General features: G+C 48.1%; 1 protein-coding gene across 1 annotated transcript in view; it reads right to left on the reverse strand.

Annotated features, from left to right (window-relative positions):
• SFMBT1 (Scm like with four mbt domains 1) overlaps positions 1-18,596 on the reverse strand; it is a 320,697-nt gene that overhangs the window by 45,617 nt on the left and 256,484 nt on the right. The window contains exon 16 of the mRNA XM_082266048.1: positions 17,941-18,077. Within this exon, the coding sequence (XP_082122174.1) occupies positions 17,941-18,077 (137 nt within the window). The remainder of the gene's footprint in view (positions 1-17,940; positions 18,078-18,596) is intronic.

An 18,596-nucleotide genomic window follows, 5' to 3' on the forward strand; every position in this document is an offset into this window, starting at 1 on the left:
ACCTGGCATTCAATAGCCAGGCTGTTAAAGCCAGCGACCGTAAAGCAGGATGGACAGGGCCGGTGCAAGGATTTTTGACACCCTAGGCAAAACTTAATTTTGCCGCCCCATTGGCTACGCCCCTGACTCCACCCCTTTGTCAGCGTTAAATGGTTTTATTCAACCCTCTAACTGCTACATCTGCAAGAAGGCTTGTTCATTTAAAAAACAATTGACTTACTAGCAGGATCAGTATGTGAAAACAAAAGCGAGAAAACCTAAAAGCAAGAAAGAAAACGAATGCAGTCACCCATCTAAGAACTAGTAAGCTGCAGTACAATAAATATTTTGCTTTGCTTTACCACTTGCCGACTGCCCGCCGCAGTTTTACTGCGGCAGGCTGGCTAGGCTGCGCAAAACAACATGGCTCTATGTCAATCGCGCGCGTGGTGCTGGGGGGCAAGCACGTGCTGCCGTTGGCGCGCTCCCCTACTAGACAGCAGGGATGCCGATCCACGGGACAGGTGGCCGTGAATGCCGATGGGCACCCGCAATCGTTCCCCACTGAGAGAGAAGGACGGTCGGCTGTTGTAAACACAGCTGAGCATTCTCCCTGGAATGATCACAGAGAGCCTGTGATCCTTCTATGTAGGTTTACATGTCTCTATGGTAATTTCAGAAGCCCCCCCCACACAGTTAGAATCACTCCCCTAGGCTCACATTTAACCCTTTGATCACCCTGGGTTAACCCCTTCCCTGCCAGTGTCATTACCGTAACAGTGCATATGTATAGCACTGATTACTGTAGTAATGTCACTGGTACCCCCCCAAAAAAAAAGTGTCAAAAATGTCAGTTAGGGGTCCGATCTATCCTCTGCAATGTCGCAGTCCCGCTAAAAATCACAGATCGCCGCCATTACTAGTAAAATAAATAAAATTGACATAAATCTTTACTCTAGTTTGTAGACGCGATAACTTTTGCGCAAACCAATCAAAATACGCTTATTGCGATTTTCTTTTACCAAAAATATGTAGCAGAAAACAAATTGGACTAAAATGATCATTAATTTAGATTTTTAAATTTTTTTTTTTTGGGAATGTTATATAGCAGAATTGTCGCTCTTTTTTTGTTTATAGCACAAAAAAAAACAAAACAAAAAAAAAAAAAAAACAAAACAAAAACGCAGAGGTGATTAAATACCACCAAAAGAAAGTTCTATTTGTGTGAAAAAAGGACATCAATATTATTTGGGTACAGCGTTGCACGACCGCGCAATTAAAATAACGCAGTGCCGAATTGCAAAATATGGCCTGGTCATTAAGGGGGCAAATCCTTCTGGTCCTTCTGGTCCAGAAGTGGTTAATACCACTTTAAGTGCTGGTTCACACTTGTGCGATGTCAGACATTGCATGTGATTCACACCACATTGCTGCCCAGATCACATGCAATGTCTCTGCGATGTGATTTCAGCCATACAAACTGTAAGGCTGAAATCGCATCGCATTTGCACCAAAATGGTGCAGGTCCCTATTTTTGGCCCGCACTGGAATTGGATCGCATGGATATTCACACCTATGCGATCTGATTCCTGCACCATTTCACAGTTCGCACTGCGATCTTTGAACCAATCTGGGGGTGTCATTAACCTTACATTGACACCCCCAGCGATTCACAGATCTCAGTGTGAACCAGTGTGCAATTCTGGTGCGATGCGGGAATCAGCACTGAATCGCAGGGTTTCCCACATCGCACCAGTGTGAATCGGGACTAGTGCCAGTTCACATTTGTGCGATGCGGGAACGCTGCGAATATACAGCGTGTTCCCGCATCGCATCCGCACCTCTGGCAGTTCACACTGCCATATGCGATACGCAGGGGGCGTCAATTAAAAGTTAACGACACCCCCAGTTGCGATCGCATATCGCAGTGCGATCTGCAAGTTCGCACAGAATCGGATCGCACAAGTGTGAACCACTATGTGATCCAATTCTGCTGCAGCAAAAAAAAAGCCTCATGTGCGAGTTTATTGCGGATGCGGTGCAAATTCAGCCATACAAAGTGTATGGCTGAACTCGCATCCGCACATGAGATTGCATGTAATGAAGGAGCAGTGCGCTCCGAATTACATGCGATCTCTGTCATCGCACTAATGTAAACCGGGGCTTAATGGATAAAGGTAATAAAGTAATTCTGTTATACATCAATGTATAGGGAGATGATGGGAAGGAAGGAGTTTATTATTAACATTAACAGAAAGGGGTAAAAAGGTATTTCCAGTGCTGGCAAAGACAGAGAGAGAAGGGTGGGGGAGAAGGGAGACAGAGGGGGGGGGGAGTTTAGGGAGACAGGGAGAGAAGGGGGGGGGCAAGTTCTGGAGGGTCTGGTTAGTAAAAGTGTTACCTCACTTGGAATGATCCCCGACTCATTCAGCAGCTTCTCAGTGTGACTGTCGGCTGATTCTTTTTAATCTTCCCGCCCACCTTTCCTTCACAGACGGAGCAGACAGGAGGGGGAGGGGGCAGAAGAGATGTGTGAAGCCCAGGGCACACACGCTGCAGCCATGCTGGAGACCTGGAGTGGATGAGAGATGAGAGATACAGACAGGTCTCACACTGTCACCTCTCTCTTTAACTGATCATAGAGGCGCGGCACCAGCCGCCTCTGTTCTCACACATGTCAGACTGTCAGGGACTCAGAGGGAGACCCTGATGAGTCTTTGCAGAGCCGCAAACGGAGAGGAGAGGGACAGACTAAGAGGGGGAAACCAGCAGCCAGGCGCCCTAGGCAGCAGTGCGCTCTAGGCGACTGCCTAACTTGCCTAGTGGTAGCGCCGGCCCTGAGGATGGAAGATTGGTCCATGAGACAAAAGACCTTCTCCGAGAGAAAGCCGCCAAGGGGCGTCGGCTACCAGTTTTACCAGGCAGTACCAAGACCAACGAGGGCAGTTTGGGGCCACCAGCATGATTGGAATCCCTTCTGCCCCGATTCTGGGCAGAAGTCCCGTGAAAGAGCTGGAGCGGAGGAAAGGCATATGAGGTGATACCCAGGGGGCCACCAGAGCATCTGCGGCATCTGCCAGAGGGTCTCTAGACCTTGCCACAAACCTCTGAACTTTCCTGTTGATGCGGGAGGCTAACAGGTCCACATGGGGGTCCCCCACTGGAGACATAGTTGTTAAAACACCTCTGGGTGAAGGGACCATTCACCCAGACTCAGGGCCTGCTGACTGAGATAGTCCGCCTGCCATTTTTCCACCCCTGGAATGTGCACAGCAGAGAGGGCTGGAACAAAACGTTCTGCCCACCTTAAAATCCTGGCCACTTCTTTGGTCGCCAGGGCACTTCTGGTGCCCCCTTTGATGATTGACATATGCCACCTCCATGGCATTGTTCGACTGAATCCTTACCAGGCACCCTTACAGACAATCTGTTCACTGGGACAGGCAAAGGCTGATCGCCCGAACTTCCAGGATGTTGATCGGCAGACTGGACTCCTTCCGAGACCAGAACCCCTGGAAATCACTGTCCAGTACAGGGGAAGAAAGACCTCCCCTGCGGAAGAGTCGGTGAATGAAGCCACCATAATAGGGACCCCCTCGCACCCCGCCTCAACAGGATCAGAGTGGCCAGGGACCATGGAATCTTGTCCCACTTGGCCAGAATCTCCTTTTGCAGAGGTCTGGTATGGATTTGAGCAAACGGAACTGCCTGAAAGGTGGAGACCAACAAGACCAGCACTTGCATGCCAAGTCCTGAGAGAAGACAGGTAGTTGGATAACAGAAGCTGAATCGCATGCTGCAACTTCAGATAGCACCCTGGCTGTGGCTGAATCTAGAGTCAGACCCAGGTAGTCCAGTTTGTTGGACAGAGTTAGAGCTGATTTCTGAAAATTCAGTGTCCAGCCAAACTCTTGCAGAGTCCGTACAGTAATGTCCAGATCTTCCTGCAGAACAGACGGAGACTCTGCTTGCAGAAGGCGATCGTCCAGGTACCCCAGTACCACGATCCCTCTCTGCATGATCAAGGCCAAAACTTTTGTGAACACCCAAGGAGCTGAAGCGAGACCAAGGGTAACGCCATAAATTGATATTGCTCCTCGCGAACAGCAAAGCAAAGAATACGCTGATGCCTAACATATATTGGAATATGAAGGTAAGCGTCCTCGATATCGATAGAGGCCAGAAAATCCCCTTGATGAAGGGATGCCACTACCGTGCGAATGGATTCCATTCTGAATTTCTGAACTCGCAGTTAAGGACCTTGAGGTCCAAGATTGGACAGACCTTGCCCTCCTTCCTTGGAACAGTAGAAAGGTTTGAATAAAACCCTTGAAAACATTCTGACTCTGGAACTGGTACGAGGACTTCCAGTGAGAGCAAATCCTGAACAGCCCAGATCCGGGGACAGGGGCAGGTTGGAAGGAAAGAACCTTGCTAGGGGCGAAGACCGAAACTCGATTTTGTAACCAGACCGGATCGACTCGTGGACCCATTTGTCTTAAATTAAGGAAGTCCACGGTTCCGGAAAGAAGCAAAGACATCCCCCCACCCAATGTATGGGTGAGGGCGTCCCTTCAGGCAGAGGACGACTTGTCTGTGATGCTAGCGGAGCTCGCTTTTGAGTTACCAATCCAGGGTCTCTTGGAACCTCCCGAGAAGGCATGGGAGGATTTTGAACCCTTGTCCTGCGTCCCAGCGGGACGAAAGGACCACGTGTGAGCTGAAAAGACAGGACCACGTTTTCAGCGAGGCTCTCTGCTTTTAGTGACCTGTGGAAGCAGGGTGCACTTACCTCCCGTGAGACCTTTAATAAGGTCTTCCATAGATGATCCTCCGCAAAGGGAAGATCTGTCAGCACCTTTTTGGAAGCCTGGTCTGCAGACCAGCACTTCAGCCAAATCATGCGGTGAAGGGTAACCACAGTAACAGACGCCCTGCAGGCTAATGGGGCTGTGTCCCGGGAGGCATCGCATATATACTGTAACCCCTGTATCAGCTGGTCCGCCAATTCTGCCAGCTCAGCCTCAGGGAGATGTTGAACCCCTTCCAAATCCTGGCGCAGAAGCTTTGCCCTTTCCGTTAAGATCTGAGATACCAAGGTAATGGCGAACACCAGCCTCAAGATTGACCGAGCCACGGTGAACAGGTGGCGGACCAGAGATTCAGCCTTCCTGTCTACAGGGTCTTTAAAAGCATCCTCCACAGGTAGCAGAGTGACTTTATTCAACCTGGAAACCTGAGGATCCATCACTGGTGGGACTGTCAGTTTCTTTAGAGGGATTCCACACAGGGATACCTCCTAACGAAACGCTTAGGTATCCCAACCATGCATTTTAGGTAACCCCACTGACCAGCGATAATCTCCATTTTTAAAGTTTTCTGCACTGATACAATCAGTGCCTCCACAAGCGCTTTCTCTTGCGCAGATGTAGCAGAAGAGGACTCATCCTCACTGTCCGAACACTCAAAGTGTGTGGACGCAGACCCCATGGGGTGACTCGCGTCCGTGGCGGCCAAATCAGCCTCAGTATCTGAGAATGCAGAGGAAGCAGGTGAAGGTGGAGGGCGCTTTTTTCTGTGCCTCTTCTAAAGAGCCATATCCACTTTAGATACCAGTGACTGCAGGACCGCCATCATGGCCGCCATGGCGGACTGAGACCCAGAGGGTCCCGCAGCCTCTGATAGTGGGTCAGGTGGTGACATGCGCTCTGGGGGCCCCACAGTAACCAAGGGACCACCAGTGATATTTGCCAAAAGAAAAAAAAAGAGAAAATCGCAGTGACAAACAACCACCGCTGTACTAACGGTACTACAAGTCCCAGCGCACCTATCAGCACTACTATAGCAGGAGGATGGAGTATCAACCCCCCAGGATTTGCCCCCATCACTGCAGCAGGAGAGAGAAAGCGCCAAGCTGCTCGCTACACGCAGTTCAGAGAGGAAGAAGAAAACGGTTGTACCGCCGCTAGAGGAAAATGACGGCCCATTAACTTCAATAGGAAACTATGAAAACATGGCCTACACAAAACATGGCCGCCGAGCTCCCATGCATTGAACTATTGGAAAATAGCGAGCGCGTGACTCCTTGGGCCTCAGGGACCCAAACAGGTACCTATTAGCAAGGGGGGCTTTAGCTAGGGACTCCATATAGGCATATGACACATGTGAAAATGGCAAATGGAGCCGCTCTTACCCCCCCCCCCCCCCTCAGCCACAGCTCTCACCAATCCCACCAATCAGTACCGCTACCCCAGCCATAGAGGGAGGGGGTAGCTAGTGCAGGTAAACCCACAAATGAGGAGGGGGTGGCATCAGGGTAGGAAGGGAACGAGGGACCCAACTAACCTGGGGAGGGGCCCATGTCCACCCCGAAATTCCCATAGGAAAAAGGGGACACTACTCCCCATACCTACAGAATTGGGCGGGCACCACTCTGGGGAGATCACCTCCCTATCTTGAAATGGGGGGGTGCTGCGGCCCAGAGGTACGCTGCGACTCAGGCCGCGACCCGGTCGTGTGCGTCCTGGCGAGGTGTTTCACTCCAGTGTTTCATCTGTCCAGAGGGGCTACATTGCAGCCGACCTAGCACACAGCTGAGGTCTGCACGTGCTCACTGGCCAGACTGGGGAGACCGTAAGGGGAGTAGTCTTTTCTAAACTCTTTTCTACCCAGTGTCCTACACCTAAGAAGCGCAGCATAACCCAAAGGTCAAAGAAGATATGGAGCGGTGTCCGTCAATGAACGAAGAGAAAGAGGAATTTGACTTACCTGTAATTTTCATATCTTGGAGAACAGTACAGGACACATGCAAAGTATACATACATGGGTTATAGGTGTGTATCTTCAGGTGGTCACTGGTAAAGCTTTAGAGCCCTGGTCCTCAGGGCCCACAAACAGGCCAGGTTTGCAAGATAACTGAAATACATCCCAGGTGATATAATTTGCTGCTCAGTGATTGCATTATTCTAGTCTGCATCTCCCCAAGGTAATACTTAAGATCTGGCCTGTTAGTGGGCCCTGAGGACCGGAGTTGAAGACCACTGCTTTAGAGGACATACCCGAGTGCCTTCTCTGCAACTCTACCCCACCCCACAAGTCCTCAGTTTTCTAGCAAGCAATGGGAGAATGAACAAGGGAATAGAAGTTTGGCCTGTGTCCTGGACTATACTCCAAGATATGGAGTTTACAGGCAAGTCTAAATGCCCCTTATTTGTACAGTACAAGACACGGGTATAGCATTCATACACCATGGGATGTCCCTAGGCAATTAATGAGAAGGCTGTCCAACAATGGGGTAAACTAACTATGCCAACAGGACCAACAAGGGTCAGGAGACCTAAACTCAGAACCACTGTAAGACTCTTGCAGCCAAAATCTGCAGAAGATTGGATGTCCACCTGGTAAAACAATAAAAAAATAAGAACAGAGGAGGTTACAAGGGCTTGCTGCTGAAATACCCAGAAAACTGCCACAGTTCTGAAAAATGTGCATGTAAAAGTGCTGTAGGAGATTTCTCTTGGAGAATGTAAGCTCTTGCATTCAAATTTCGTATCCATCATGCAATGGTGGACTTTCAAGCAGGGTGCCCCTTGCCAGGCCCTGAGAACAAGACAAACAGGGAAGTCATTCATCCTGATTGCTGCTGAAATACCCAGCAAACTCCCACAGTTCTGAAATATGGGCATGTAAAAGTGCTGTAGGAGATTTCTCTTGGAAAATGTAAGGCAAACAGGGAAGCAGTCAATCCTGATTAGAGCAGTAGCCTTGATGTATATTCTTATGGCTCTACATCTAGGCAGCACGGATATTTACTTTGGATGCTAAGAATCAAGGCATAGGGATGGGAGGACAATATTCTCATTGAGGTGGATTGCTGAGACCACCTTCAGGAGAAAGGCTGACCTTGGACATGAGATAACTTTGCCATTGTAAAGTGTGAGGAAAAGGCCACTGGTGCAGAAACACATCTGGCAGACCTGAAAGGAACCAGAAAAGGCTACTCTGCCTGAAGAATTCTCTAGGGGGATATCCCCAATAGGTTCAAAGGTTGGTTTCTGTAAAGTAGAGAGATACAAGCTGAGATCCCAAGAAGCAAATGGTGCTACAAGGAGGGTTTAATACAAGAGAGAGTGAAGCCAGAGGCTAAAAAAAAAAAAAGAAAAAAAAAAAGAAGAAACCTGACCTTTAAGAGTACATAAGGCCACTTTCTGGTCCACTTTCTGGTCAAGACCTGTTTTAAGAAGAGCCAGAATATGAAGTAGAGAGTAATCTCTGGGATTGAAGTGCCTGTTTTCACATCAAGCAAAAAATAATTTTCAGATGTGATAATATATCTTCCTGAAAGAAGATTTTTTTGCTTTTAACAGTGGGATTTACAGACTCGGACACCCCTCTATTTTTTAATACCTTGTTTTCTAAAGCCATGCTGTTAAAGCCAGAGACCGGGAAGCAGGTTGGAATAGAGGGCCTTGAGATAGCAGATCTGTTCGGATGAGCAGAGGCTAGGGGTCATCTGCTAGAGGTCCAAGTATGTCTGTGTACCAGGTTCTTCTTGGCCAGTTGGTGCAATTAGAATCATGTTTTCCTATCTTACTCTTTTTTCTTGAGCAGACGAAGTAGCATTTGTACTGGAGGAAAGGTGTAAATTAGCTTGAACTGGGACCAAAGGATTATTAAGGCATCTGAGGCTAGAGCTTAAGGATCCCTGGATTTGTCAAACAGTGGTAGTTTGTTTTTGAATCTGGAGGCTAAGATGTCCACCTTTGTAATCCCTCATTTTTGGCATATCAAATTGAAGACTTTTAATTAAGAGCCCATCTCCTTTTCCAAGGCGATGGCAGCTGAGATAACCCACTTTCCAGTGGTCCACTCCTGGGATGTGGACTGTAGAGATCGCAGAACATCGAGTTTCTGGCCAAGAGATGATCTAGTTCACTTCCTTTAAGGCAGCCAGACTCCTGGTGTCCCCTTGATTGTTGATGTAGGCCACTACTGTAGTACTGTCTGACTGCACTATGATAAGGTGCCCCTTCAGAAGGGTGGTCCAGTGCTGCAGGGTCAACCTGACTGCTCTGACTTCTCTCAATGACCACATTATTTGAACCGTTCGGGAATGGAGCACTCCTCCCCTGAAAGACTTGTCTGTCTGTTGTGATAAAGTTTAGGTGCGAGCTTGGAGTGAAATCTTTTTCAGAAGTGACCCAATCATCATAAAATGCACAATCTATATGTTTATGAACACCACATTTTATGCAGGATTTTACAGAGGAGAGTCAGGTTGCAAAATTCCAAAGCTTTTGCAGACAGAAGTAATGAGTTTTTCAATGTTAGCAAGCATGGCGTGTGAAGCGCTCTCTTCAGTATATTGACAATCTGGGGAAAAAAAATCTTCTGTACCTCCAATACTGCCACAATGTCATCTTCCTCCACCCTTTTGTGTCTGTTTTGTCTAGGGCACATATATCAAGATCTGACTCCAGTAGAGAAATTGAAGTAGGAGAAGAGGTGTGGTGTTTTTGAGTCCTGGGCAAAGACGACTGTATTAGGGCCTTTATCTGTCTGAGGAAATATAACATGCTTTTGTCAAAAAAGCCACATGTGTGCCTGAAATAGAGCAAGAGACTGGTGTTAGAGCTGGTTCTTGCTCCAGTGCAAGAGACACATGATCGCTTAACGGTTGTTGTGCAATGACAAGTGTTGTGCGGGCCTTCCGCAGAGCAAATGTGACAGAAGATGGTGAAGGCTTGACTGAAGAATCAGAAGATAAAATAATAAAATAAAAATAAAAAAAAACTAGTTAAGCAATGAGTGATTTTCTCTGTGAAGAAAAAAATGCCCATTACCTTCAGAAACTAGCACAAAACTTAGGACTCATGAAGTGGAGTAGGGTATAGGGGAGGCACCCTGGGACATGGCCTCTAAAGCTTTGCCAGTGTCCATTCACCTGAAGGTACAACCCTTTAACACACGTAGGTGAAAGAGCGCTCTGCCTGTGTTCTGTACTGTAGGATTATAATTTTGTAACCCTGCCTAGAAATATTCTGTACATTTTCAAACCATCACAAAATGCAGTGCAATTTTCACTATAATTTTGAGCCAATAAACAAAATTCAAGGGCACTACCTAATACGCAATCTGTAATAAGAAAAGCAGTTCATATAATAAAAACTGGATTTTTGTAAGAACTTATCGTAAAATCCTTTTCTCTGAAGTTCATCGACAGACGCAGCTCCATCTGGTCAGAGACTATAGGGATGCCCCAAAGCAGTATATTCATGAGGGGTGGGAAGACAACGCAAACAGAAACGTAACTCCCTAAAAGGCTAAACTTAGCCAACCAGGTAACATGGAGCTCAACCAGGAACAACTGGAGCTCACCCTGAAAAAACAATACACCATCAAAGAGGAACAAAAAGAATTCTCTTCAAACAGCAGCCTACAAAACCTTACGGCCAAAGGAAACATCTGTAGATGCCGACACATCTACTTTGTAGAATTTTGTAAACCAAGAGGCACTCAGTGCTCTCATAGCATACTCCTTCACCGGGAAAGGAGGCACCTGACCCTTCCGTGAATAAGCCTGAACTACCGTCTGCCTGATCCATCTGGATATGGTCCCCGCAGATGCAGCCAATCCCTTACAAGGTCCTTTGGTAAGGATAAAAAGAGCATCTGATTTTCTAAAAGACTCAGTGGTCTCCAGATAGACTCTGATCGCCCGAACCACATCCAAAAAGTGCAACGCAAATTCCTTAGAATGTTCGGGCTTAGGGCAGAGTGAAGGCAACAAGTCTTCATTCAGATGAAAATCAGAAACAACCTTAGGAAGAAACGACTGATTAGGTTGAAGTACCACTTTATCTCCGTGGACCACCAGATAAGGTGAGCGGCAGGACAACGCCACCAGTTCAGATACTCTTTGAGCAGAAGTGATGGCCACCAAGAAGGTAACCTTCTGGGACAACCAAAGGCAGAGAAATCTCCCAAATGTTCTCAAAAGGAGGCTTTCCACGTACGATGATATATCTTCCCAGAAGTTGACTTTCTAGCCTTCAATAGCGTAGGAATCACAGAGTCAGAAAGACCTCTATCGCTCAACACTTGGCTTTCAACAGCCATGCTGTGAAAGCAAGCGACTGTAAAGCAGGATGGAAGATCGGACCTTGAGACAGCAGATCTTCCCTGAGAGGAAGTCTCCAAGGAGAACTGGCGTCCAGGCTTACATAGTTACATAGTTAGTGAGGTTGAAAAAAGACATTGGTCCATCCAGTTCAACCTATGATGTGTGTTTGCTGTTAACCGTACATTGTATACCCCTGTATGTTGTGGTCTTTAAGGTGCCCATCTAATAGTTTTTTTGAAACTATTGATGCTCCCTGCTGATACGACTGCTTGTGGAAGAGAATTCCACATTCTTACTGCTCTTACAGTGAAGAACCCCCCACGTATTTTAAGGTTAAACCGCCTTTCCTCTAGTTTTAGTGAGTGGCCACGTGTCTTATTGTATTCCCTTTCTCTGAGTAGTTTGTTCCTTATGCTAGGGTCGCCAGTACAGTATTTGTACATTGATATCATATCCCCCCTCAATCGTCTCTTCTCCAGAGAGAATACGTTCAGTGCTTGTAGTCTTGCCTCATAGCTGATGTCCTCCATTCCCCTAATTATTTTTGTTGCCCTTCTCTGGACTCTCTCCAGTTCCAGCACATCCTTCCTTGTTTCTCAAAAAATGTGTGAAGACTTGGCTAATTTAGCTCCTTACCATCCACACTAAACACTGCAGCAGTCTAAATATGCAAGAATGAGCTCATCTGAAAAAATTGTGTTTTTGACTTACTGTAATATCCATTTCGCTGATGTTCATTGACGGACACAGCTCTTGATCTTCATAACCATTGGGTTATACTGCCCCCTAAAGGAGTAGGACACTAGGCATAAAAAAAAAGTATGGCTACACCTATGTGCAGTCCCAGGGGGTATACTCCCTATCTCTGCTATAGGTACTCAGTTTTGTTACAAGCAGTGTCAGAAGAATTACAACTCCACAGAGGGGTGGGTGCTGTGTCTGTCAATAAACATCAGAGAAATGGATTTTACGTTAAGTCAAAAATCCCATTTTCTCTTTCGTTCATTGACGGACACAGCTCTTGATCTTCATAACCATTGGGACGTCCCAAAGCAGTGTTAAACATGAGGGGTCGAAAACAGCGAAAAATAAATTCCTAAGGCTAAACTATAGCCAACCAGGTAAACAGGAGCTCAACCAAAACAACTGGAGCCCATCTGAAAAAAACAATACACCCTCAAGGAGGACCAGGTCCTCTAAACAGCAGCCTGCAAAACCTTGCGGCCAAAAGAAGCATCTGCAGAAGCCAACACATCCACTTTATAGAACTTTGTGAAAGTGTGCACCGACGACCAGGTGGCTGCCTTGCAAACCTGCGTCACTAAAGCCTGACGACGGAAGGCCCAGGAGGCACTGAGTGCCTGAGTAGAATGTGCCTTGGACAGGGAAAGGAGGAACCTGACTCTTGATGGAATAGGCCTGAAACACAGTCTGTCTGATCCATCTGGAACTAGTTGCAGAGGAAACAGACAACCTTGCCGAGGCCCATCCATGAGCACAAATAGTGAGTCTGACTTCCTAAAAGACTCCGTAGCTGCCACGTACACCCTAATCGCCCAGACGACATCCAAGGCATGGAAAGCAATTTCCTTCAGATGTTCTGGCCTGGGACACAGGGAAGGCAACAAAGTTTATTCATTCAAATGAAAATCAGAAACAACCTTTGGAAGGAACGAGGGACAGGGACGAAGAACCACCTTCTGTGTGAACCACCAAGTAAGATGGACAGGATAACGCCGCCAATTCCAACAAACTGCAGGCAGATGTGATAGCCACCAAAAAGGCCACCTTCTGAGACAGTGTAAGCAGGGGAATCTTCCGAAGATTCTCAAAGGGAGGCTTCTGGAGGACTGAGAGCATCAAATTGAGGTCCGAAGGCGGTAATGGAGACTGCACTGGAGGAAATGAAGTGCCGAACTCCCTGAAGAAATGTACCCACCAGGGAGTGTGTGGTCAAGGGCTGTTGAAAGAAGACCACGAAGGCAGACACCTGGCCCTTGATAGTACTCAAGGCCAGTTTCTGCTCAACCCCACATTGAAGAAAGGTCAAATTCCGAGCCACCGAAAAAGAACAAGGATGAACCCCAAAAGACTCACACCACGCAATGTACGCTTTCCACATACGATGTTAGATCTTCCTCAAAGTATATTTCCTAGCTTCTAACAACATTGGAATCACAGACTCAGACAAAGCTCTATCCATCATCACCTGGCATTCAACAGCCAAGATGTCAAAGCCAGCGACTGTAAAGCAGGATGGAAGATTGGTCCTTGGGACAGCAGATCCTCCCTGAGAGGAAGCTTCCAAGGAAGGTAGGAGCCCAGCTGCACCAAATCAGCATACCAAGCCTGGGGAGGCCAGTCTGGGGCCATAAAGATGACCAGAATCCCTTCTGCCTCGATCCTGCATAGAAGTCTTGGCAGAAGCTTGAAAGGAAGGAAGGCGTAAATCAGACGATACTGACCTCACGGGGCCACCACGCGTCTGTGGCATCTGCCAGAGGATGCCATGACCAAGCCACAAACCTCTGCACCTTTCTGATAAGCAGAGACAGATCCACCTCGGGATGCCCCACCAGAGACACAACTGATGAAACACCTCCAGATGAAGGGACCATTCCCATGGTCCAATGCCTGCCAACTAAGGGAATCCACCTGCCAGTTTTCCACCCTGGGAGTATGTACAGTGGAGAGGGCTGGAACCAACCGAAACATTCTGCCCAGCTTAGAATGACAGCTACCTCCTAGAGCCGCCAGGACACTTCTTGTGCCCCCCTGGTGATTGACATAAGCCACGGCCATGGCATTGTCCGTCCAATTGAATGCGCACTGGACATCCCTGAAGATGACCCGTCTAATGGTCCAGGCACAGTCTGATCGCTCGGAGTTCCAAGACATTGATCGGTAGTCTGAACTCTTCCAGTGTTCAGAGCACCTGAGCAGAATTTTTTCCGAGGACGCTTCCCCAGGTGACCACTGTCCAATACAAGAGGAGGAAGGATTTGCTCAGCCGAAGCACCAGGGAACGAAAGCCCCATATCGGGGACTCCTTAGTTCCCCGGCTCAGCTGGATCTGATTGTCCAGAGACTGCGGAGTCTTGTCCCATTTGGCCAGAATCTCCCGTTGAAGGGACCTAGCATGGAACTGTGCAAACAGAACTGCCTCGAAGGTAGACACCATCAGGCCCAGCCCTCACATGCAAGTCGGAGGGATGACCCTCTGCTGGATAGCAGGAGACGAATTGCAGCCTGCAGTTTCTGGAGTTTGTCCAGAGGAAGGAGCACTCTGGCTAAGGCCGAGTCCACAGTCAGACCTAGATAGTCCAGCTTTGTGGACGGAACCAGAGCAGACTTCTGAAAATTCAGAATCCAGCCCTTCTCCCGCAGAGTTCGTATGGTGATTTCCAGGTTTTCCACCAGAGCAGTAGAAGACTCCACTCACAGAAGGTAGTCATCCAAGTAGCCTAGTACTGGGATCCCACGTAGGTGTAACAATGCTAGCACTGGGGCTAACACTTTTGTGAAGACCCGAGGAGCAGAGATGAGACCAAAGGGTAACGCCACAAACTGATAATGCTCCTGCCCCACGGCGCTGGTTTCCGACACATATTGGAATGTCAAGGTAAGCATCCTTGATGTCGATACAGGCAAGAAAATCCCCCTGATGCAGGGATGCCACCACCGTGGGAATGGACTCCACCCTGAACTTATGCAACCGCACAAAGCAGTCCACGCCTTAAGGTCCAGAATTGGACGCACCTTGCCTTCCTTCCTGGCAACTGTAAACAGACTTGAGTAAAAACCCTGAAAACGTTCCGAAGTCGGAACCGGGACAATCAACCCTTGAAATAACAGGTCTTGTACCTCCCCAAACAGACCCTGTAAGCGGTCCGGGACAGGTGCAAGTTGGGAGGAAAGCAACTTGTCGGGGGACAAGAGTGAAACTCGATCTTGTAGCCGGACCGAATTACTTTGTGGACCCACTTGACTTGTACCAGGGAAGTCCACAGGTCCAGAAACCAGCGAAGATGTCTCCCTACCTCCGATATGGGTGAAGGCGCACCTTCATGCAGGAGCTTTACCTGCAGGTCGGGAGAAGCCAGCTCTCGACTTGCCAGACCAGGTTCATTTGGATTCTCCAGAGAAGGTCCTGAAAGGCTTTAAGTCCTTGTCAGTCGACCCTTAGGGACGAAAAAACGTCTTATGAGCTGAGAAAGTACAACGAGGTTCCTTGCCCTTCGTAGCCTGCGGAAGAAAGGTACTCTTTCCCCCTGTGAGACCTTTAATGATGTCATCCAGGGTAGCTCCTAACACCCAATCTTCTTGAAAGGGGAGATCAGTCAAGGCCTTTTTAGAAGTTTGGTCCGCAGACCAGCATTTGAGCCAAAAGACACGCAGAAGGACCACTGCCGAAACAGAGAGCTGAGCCACTAGGGGAGCCACATCCAAAGAGGCATCACAGAAACTGCAGCCCCTAGACCAGCTGGTCCACCAGCTCAGCAAAGGCGGGGGGGGGGGGGGTCTGTTCTCCCTCCAGGTCATGGCGTGAAAGCTTAGCCCATTCAGTCAGAGTTTGTGACACCAGGGCAATGGTGAATAATGGCATCAGTGCCGAACCAGCCAGAGTGTACATATTTCAGGCCACAGCCTTAGCCTTCCTGTCAGCCGGATCCTTAAAGGCCGGGGACTCAAACCAGAATCATAATTGCCTTGTTCAACCTGGAAACCGGAGGGTCCACCACCAGTGGAACAGTCCACTTCTTAATAAGGGACTCCTCAGAGGGGGTATCACCTAGTAAATCGCTTAGGAACCCCAAAGGGGTGCTTTGGTCGCCCTCACTCTTTAGCGACAATTCTGTCCAAATAGGTGGGGAAAGGAAACACCTTTGCCGCTCTGGATGGCTTGTCAGTGCCAAAGGGAACCTGCGCCTCTGTCACAGCTGCACCTGCGTCCTCCATCTTCAAGGTCTCATGCACCGATACAATCAGTGCTTCCACCAGCGCCTTTTCATGCACGGTTGCAGATGTGGAGGAATCATCCTCACTATCTGAGGATTCCGGGCGCTTGGTCGCAGACCCAGCAGGGAGACCCACGTCCGCTGCGGCTGAACCAGATTTGAGATCTGATAAGACAGATGAGGCAGGGGAAGGCGGGGGGTGCTTTTTGCTAGCCCGTCGCCCGAAAGCCACCTACACCTAGGACACAAAGGACTCCAGGACCGCTGTCAGTGCATCGATGGATGGTTGGGACCCGGAGGGCCCCGCAGCCTCAGAGAGGGGATCAGGTGGGGAGATGTGCTCCAAAGTGTAAAACACTGCAAAAGGAACCCCCACTGTGCTGGCAGCACCACCCGGTCGCCAGGCACAAGCACCAAGCGATCCTCAGCAGAGAGGGAGAGGACCCCACCAGACTCATCACCCCACAGAAACCAGGCACCGCAGCCACCAGGAGAGTTTTTCACTGCACGAGCGGCAATCAGGAAACTAAAGGATCCAGGAGTAAGCACCGGGGATGAGGAGGGGATCCCACCGACTAAATCGCAGCCTAGAGTGATCCACTGTCATGGACAAACACCAAAAAATGACAGCCTGACTACACAAACATGGCCACTGTGCATTGAGCACACAAGCTACAAGAAAATGATGACCCTGCGCAGCACTAGGAGGGATCCCTAGGCCTCAAGGACAGGCCCAGGCAGGACAGGGGGGCCCTGGACAAGCCCCCTCATACAGCCGATCGACCGAGGCGCACATCCCCCTCGTCCCCGGCATAGGGCCTGGCCCCCACCCCAGGAGGTGAACCAGACCACCCACACAGCCCCAGCATAAGTGGGTGGGGGGGTAGAATGGTGGGAAAAATGATGGGGGGTGCCTGACGAGGAGCGGAATCTGGGGGTCTGACCGTCCCAAGGAGGGGCCCACGTCCACCCCAAAACCCTCCAGGAGGAGAGGGGGCAGCTACTCACTATACCAGAAACCAGGCGGGCACCGCTCCAGACAGAACCCCTCGTCATCAAAATGGGGGCGGGGGGCTGTTGGCCAGGAGGAATGCTGCGACTCAGGTTGAGACCCAGTTGTATGCGACCTCGTGAGGAGTTTAACTCGCAGGCCAGCCCCTGTTTGGTAGGGATATGTCACAGCCGACCTAGAGCGGAGCTGGCCAGACTGTGGTGACCACTGGATCTAGATTATCCAGCCCGTCGACCCAGTCTGCAAGTTGATCGTAGATCTCACAGGAAAATATGGAGGAGAAAAATTGAGGAAAATCTAAAAAGAAAAAATTGCCAGGACAAGAGATCCCAGCAAGGAGCTAGGTCCTTACTCCTGACTAGGCAGAGAAAAACTGAGTATGTATAGTATAGTATAGTATTGTATATACTATAGCAGAGAGAGGTAGTATAATCCCTGGGACTGCCCATAGGCATAGACAGAGTTTATTTCTGCCTAGCGTCCTACTTCTGTAGGGGGCAGTAGTGTCCGTCAGTAAACAAAGGGAAAACCGTTTATATTTGTTAAGACTACCCCACTGCAAACTCCTGAATGCACTGCTCAGGATAGAGGTCACACAACACAAATTTTCCAGCAATGTAATCACATTGAGAAGCACACTAAAATCATTTCCTAAACAGCAATGTATAATTTTTGTGTTTTAGGCTACATTTAGTTTTTCAAGTGCTAGCATAATGTAAAAATGATCATTTATATTCTGGTCAAAAGCAGGAGAATGTGATAATATAGCTGTTCTCAATTTAAAACTGGTGCAACCAGAGTACTGGGAAAAAATGTTTAACTTAGTTACTCACAGCAACTTCAGAAAGAGAATTTAAATTCAGACTTACCTCCTTTAGCACTAATACACAATTGCCTGGGCCCACAGATTTGGGAAGCTCTGCTATCCTTCCTTTATTTAAATAAGGCCCTGAGAAACAGCGGTGGTTGAAGTATATTTTAGGGCACAGATATTTGCCATTTGATGCTGTTGAACAAAAAAGCAATATAAAAGAAGTTAATTTAACTATAACCCCACAAACAAGAATCCAGACTGTTAAAAATTCCTGTGGAATTACCTATATAAAAACATTACAGCAGTCTTCCGTATATATGGCATTGTTGTACAAGTTACCATTGACTGCAGTGAAAAAGTTAGGCAATCACTCTAGTTTAAAAGGTATGTTGACAGTTTTGAGAACGTTGTCCTATTATAATACAACAATGTGTTTTATTGTAAAGAAAGGGAGAAAGATGGAGATTAATGCTTTAAAAATGTATAGTGAATGGTTTAAATTTCTGTTATATGAGAAGTCTGGTGGCCTAAATCACACTCCTCTATATACACTGGGGAAAATAATTATTTGATCCCTTGCAGATTTGCACACTTACAAAGAAATGAAGGGTCTATACAGTGCTTTGAAAAAGTATTTATAACCCTTAAAATTTTCCACATTTTGTCATGTTACAACCAAAAACGTAAATGTATTTTACTGAGATTTTATGT

Source organism: Pelophylax lessonae (assembly GCF_965119305.1).
Source record: "Pelophylax lessonae genome assembly, chromosome: 8".
Classification (NCBI taxonomy): Eukaryota; Metazoa; Chordata; class Amphibia; order Anura; family Ranidae; genus Pelophylax; species Pelophylax lessonae.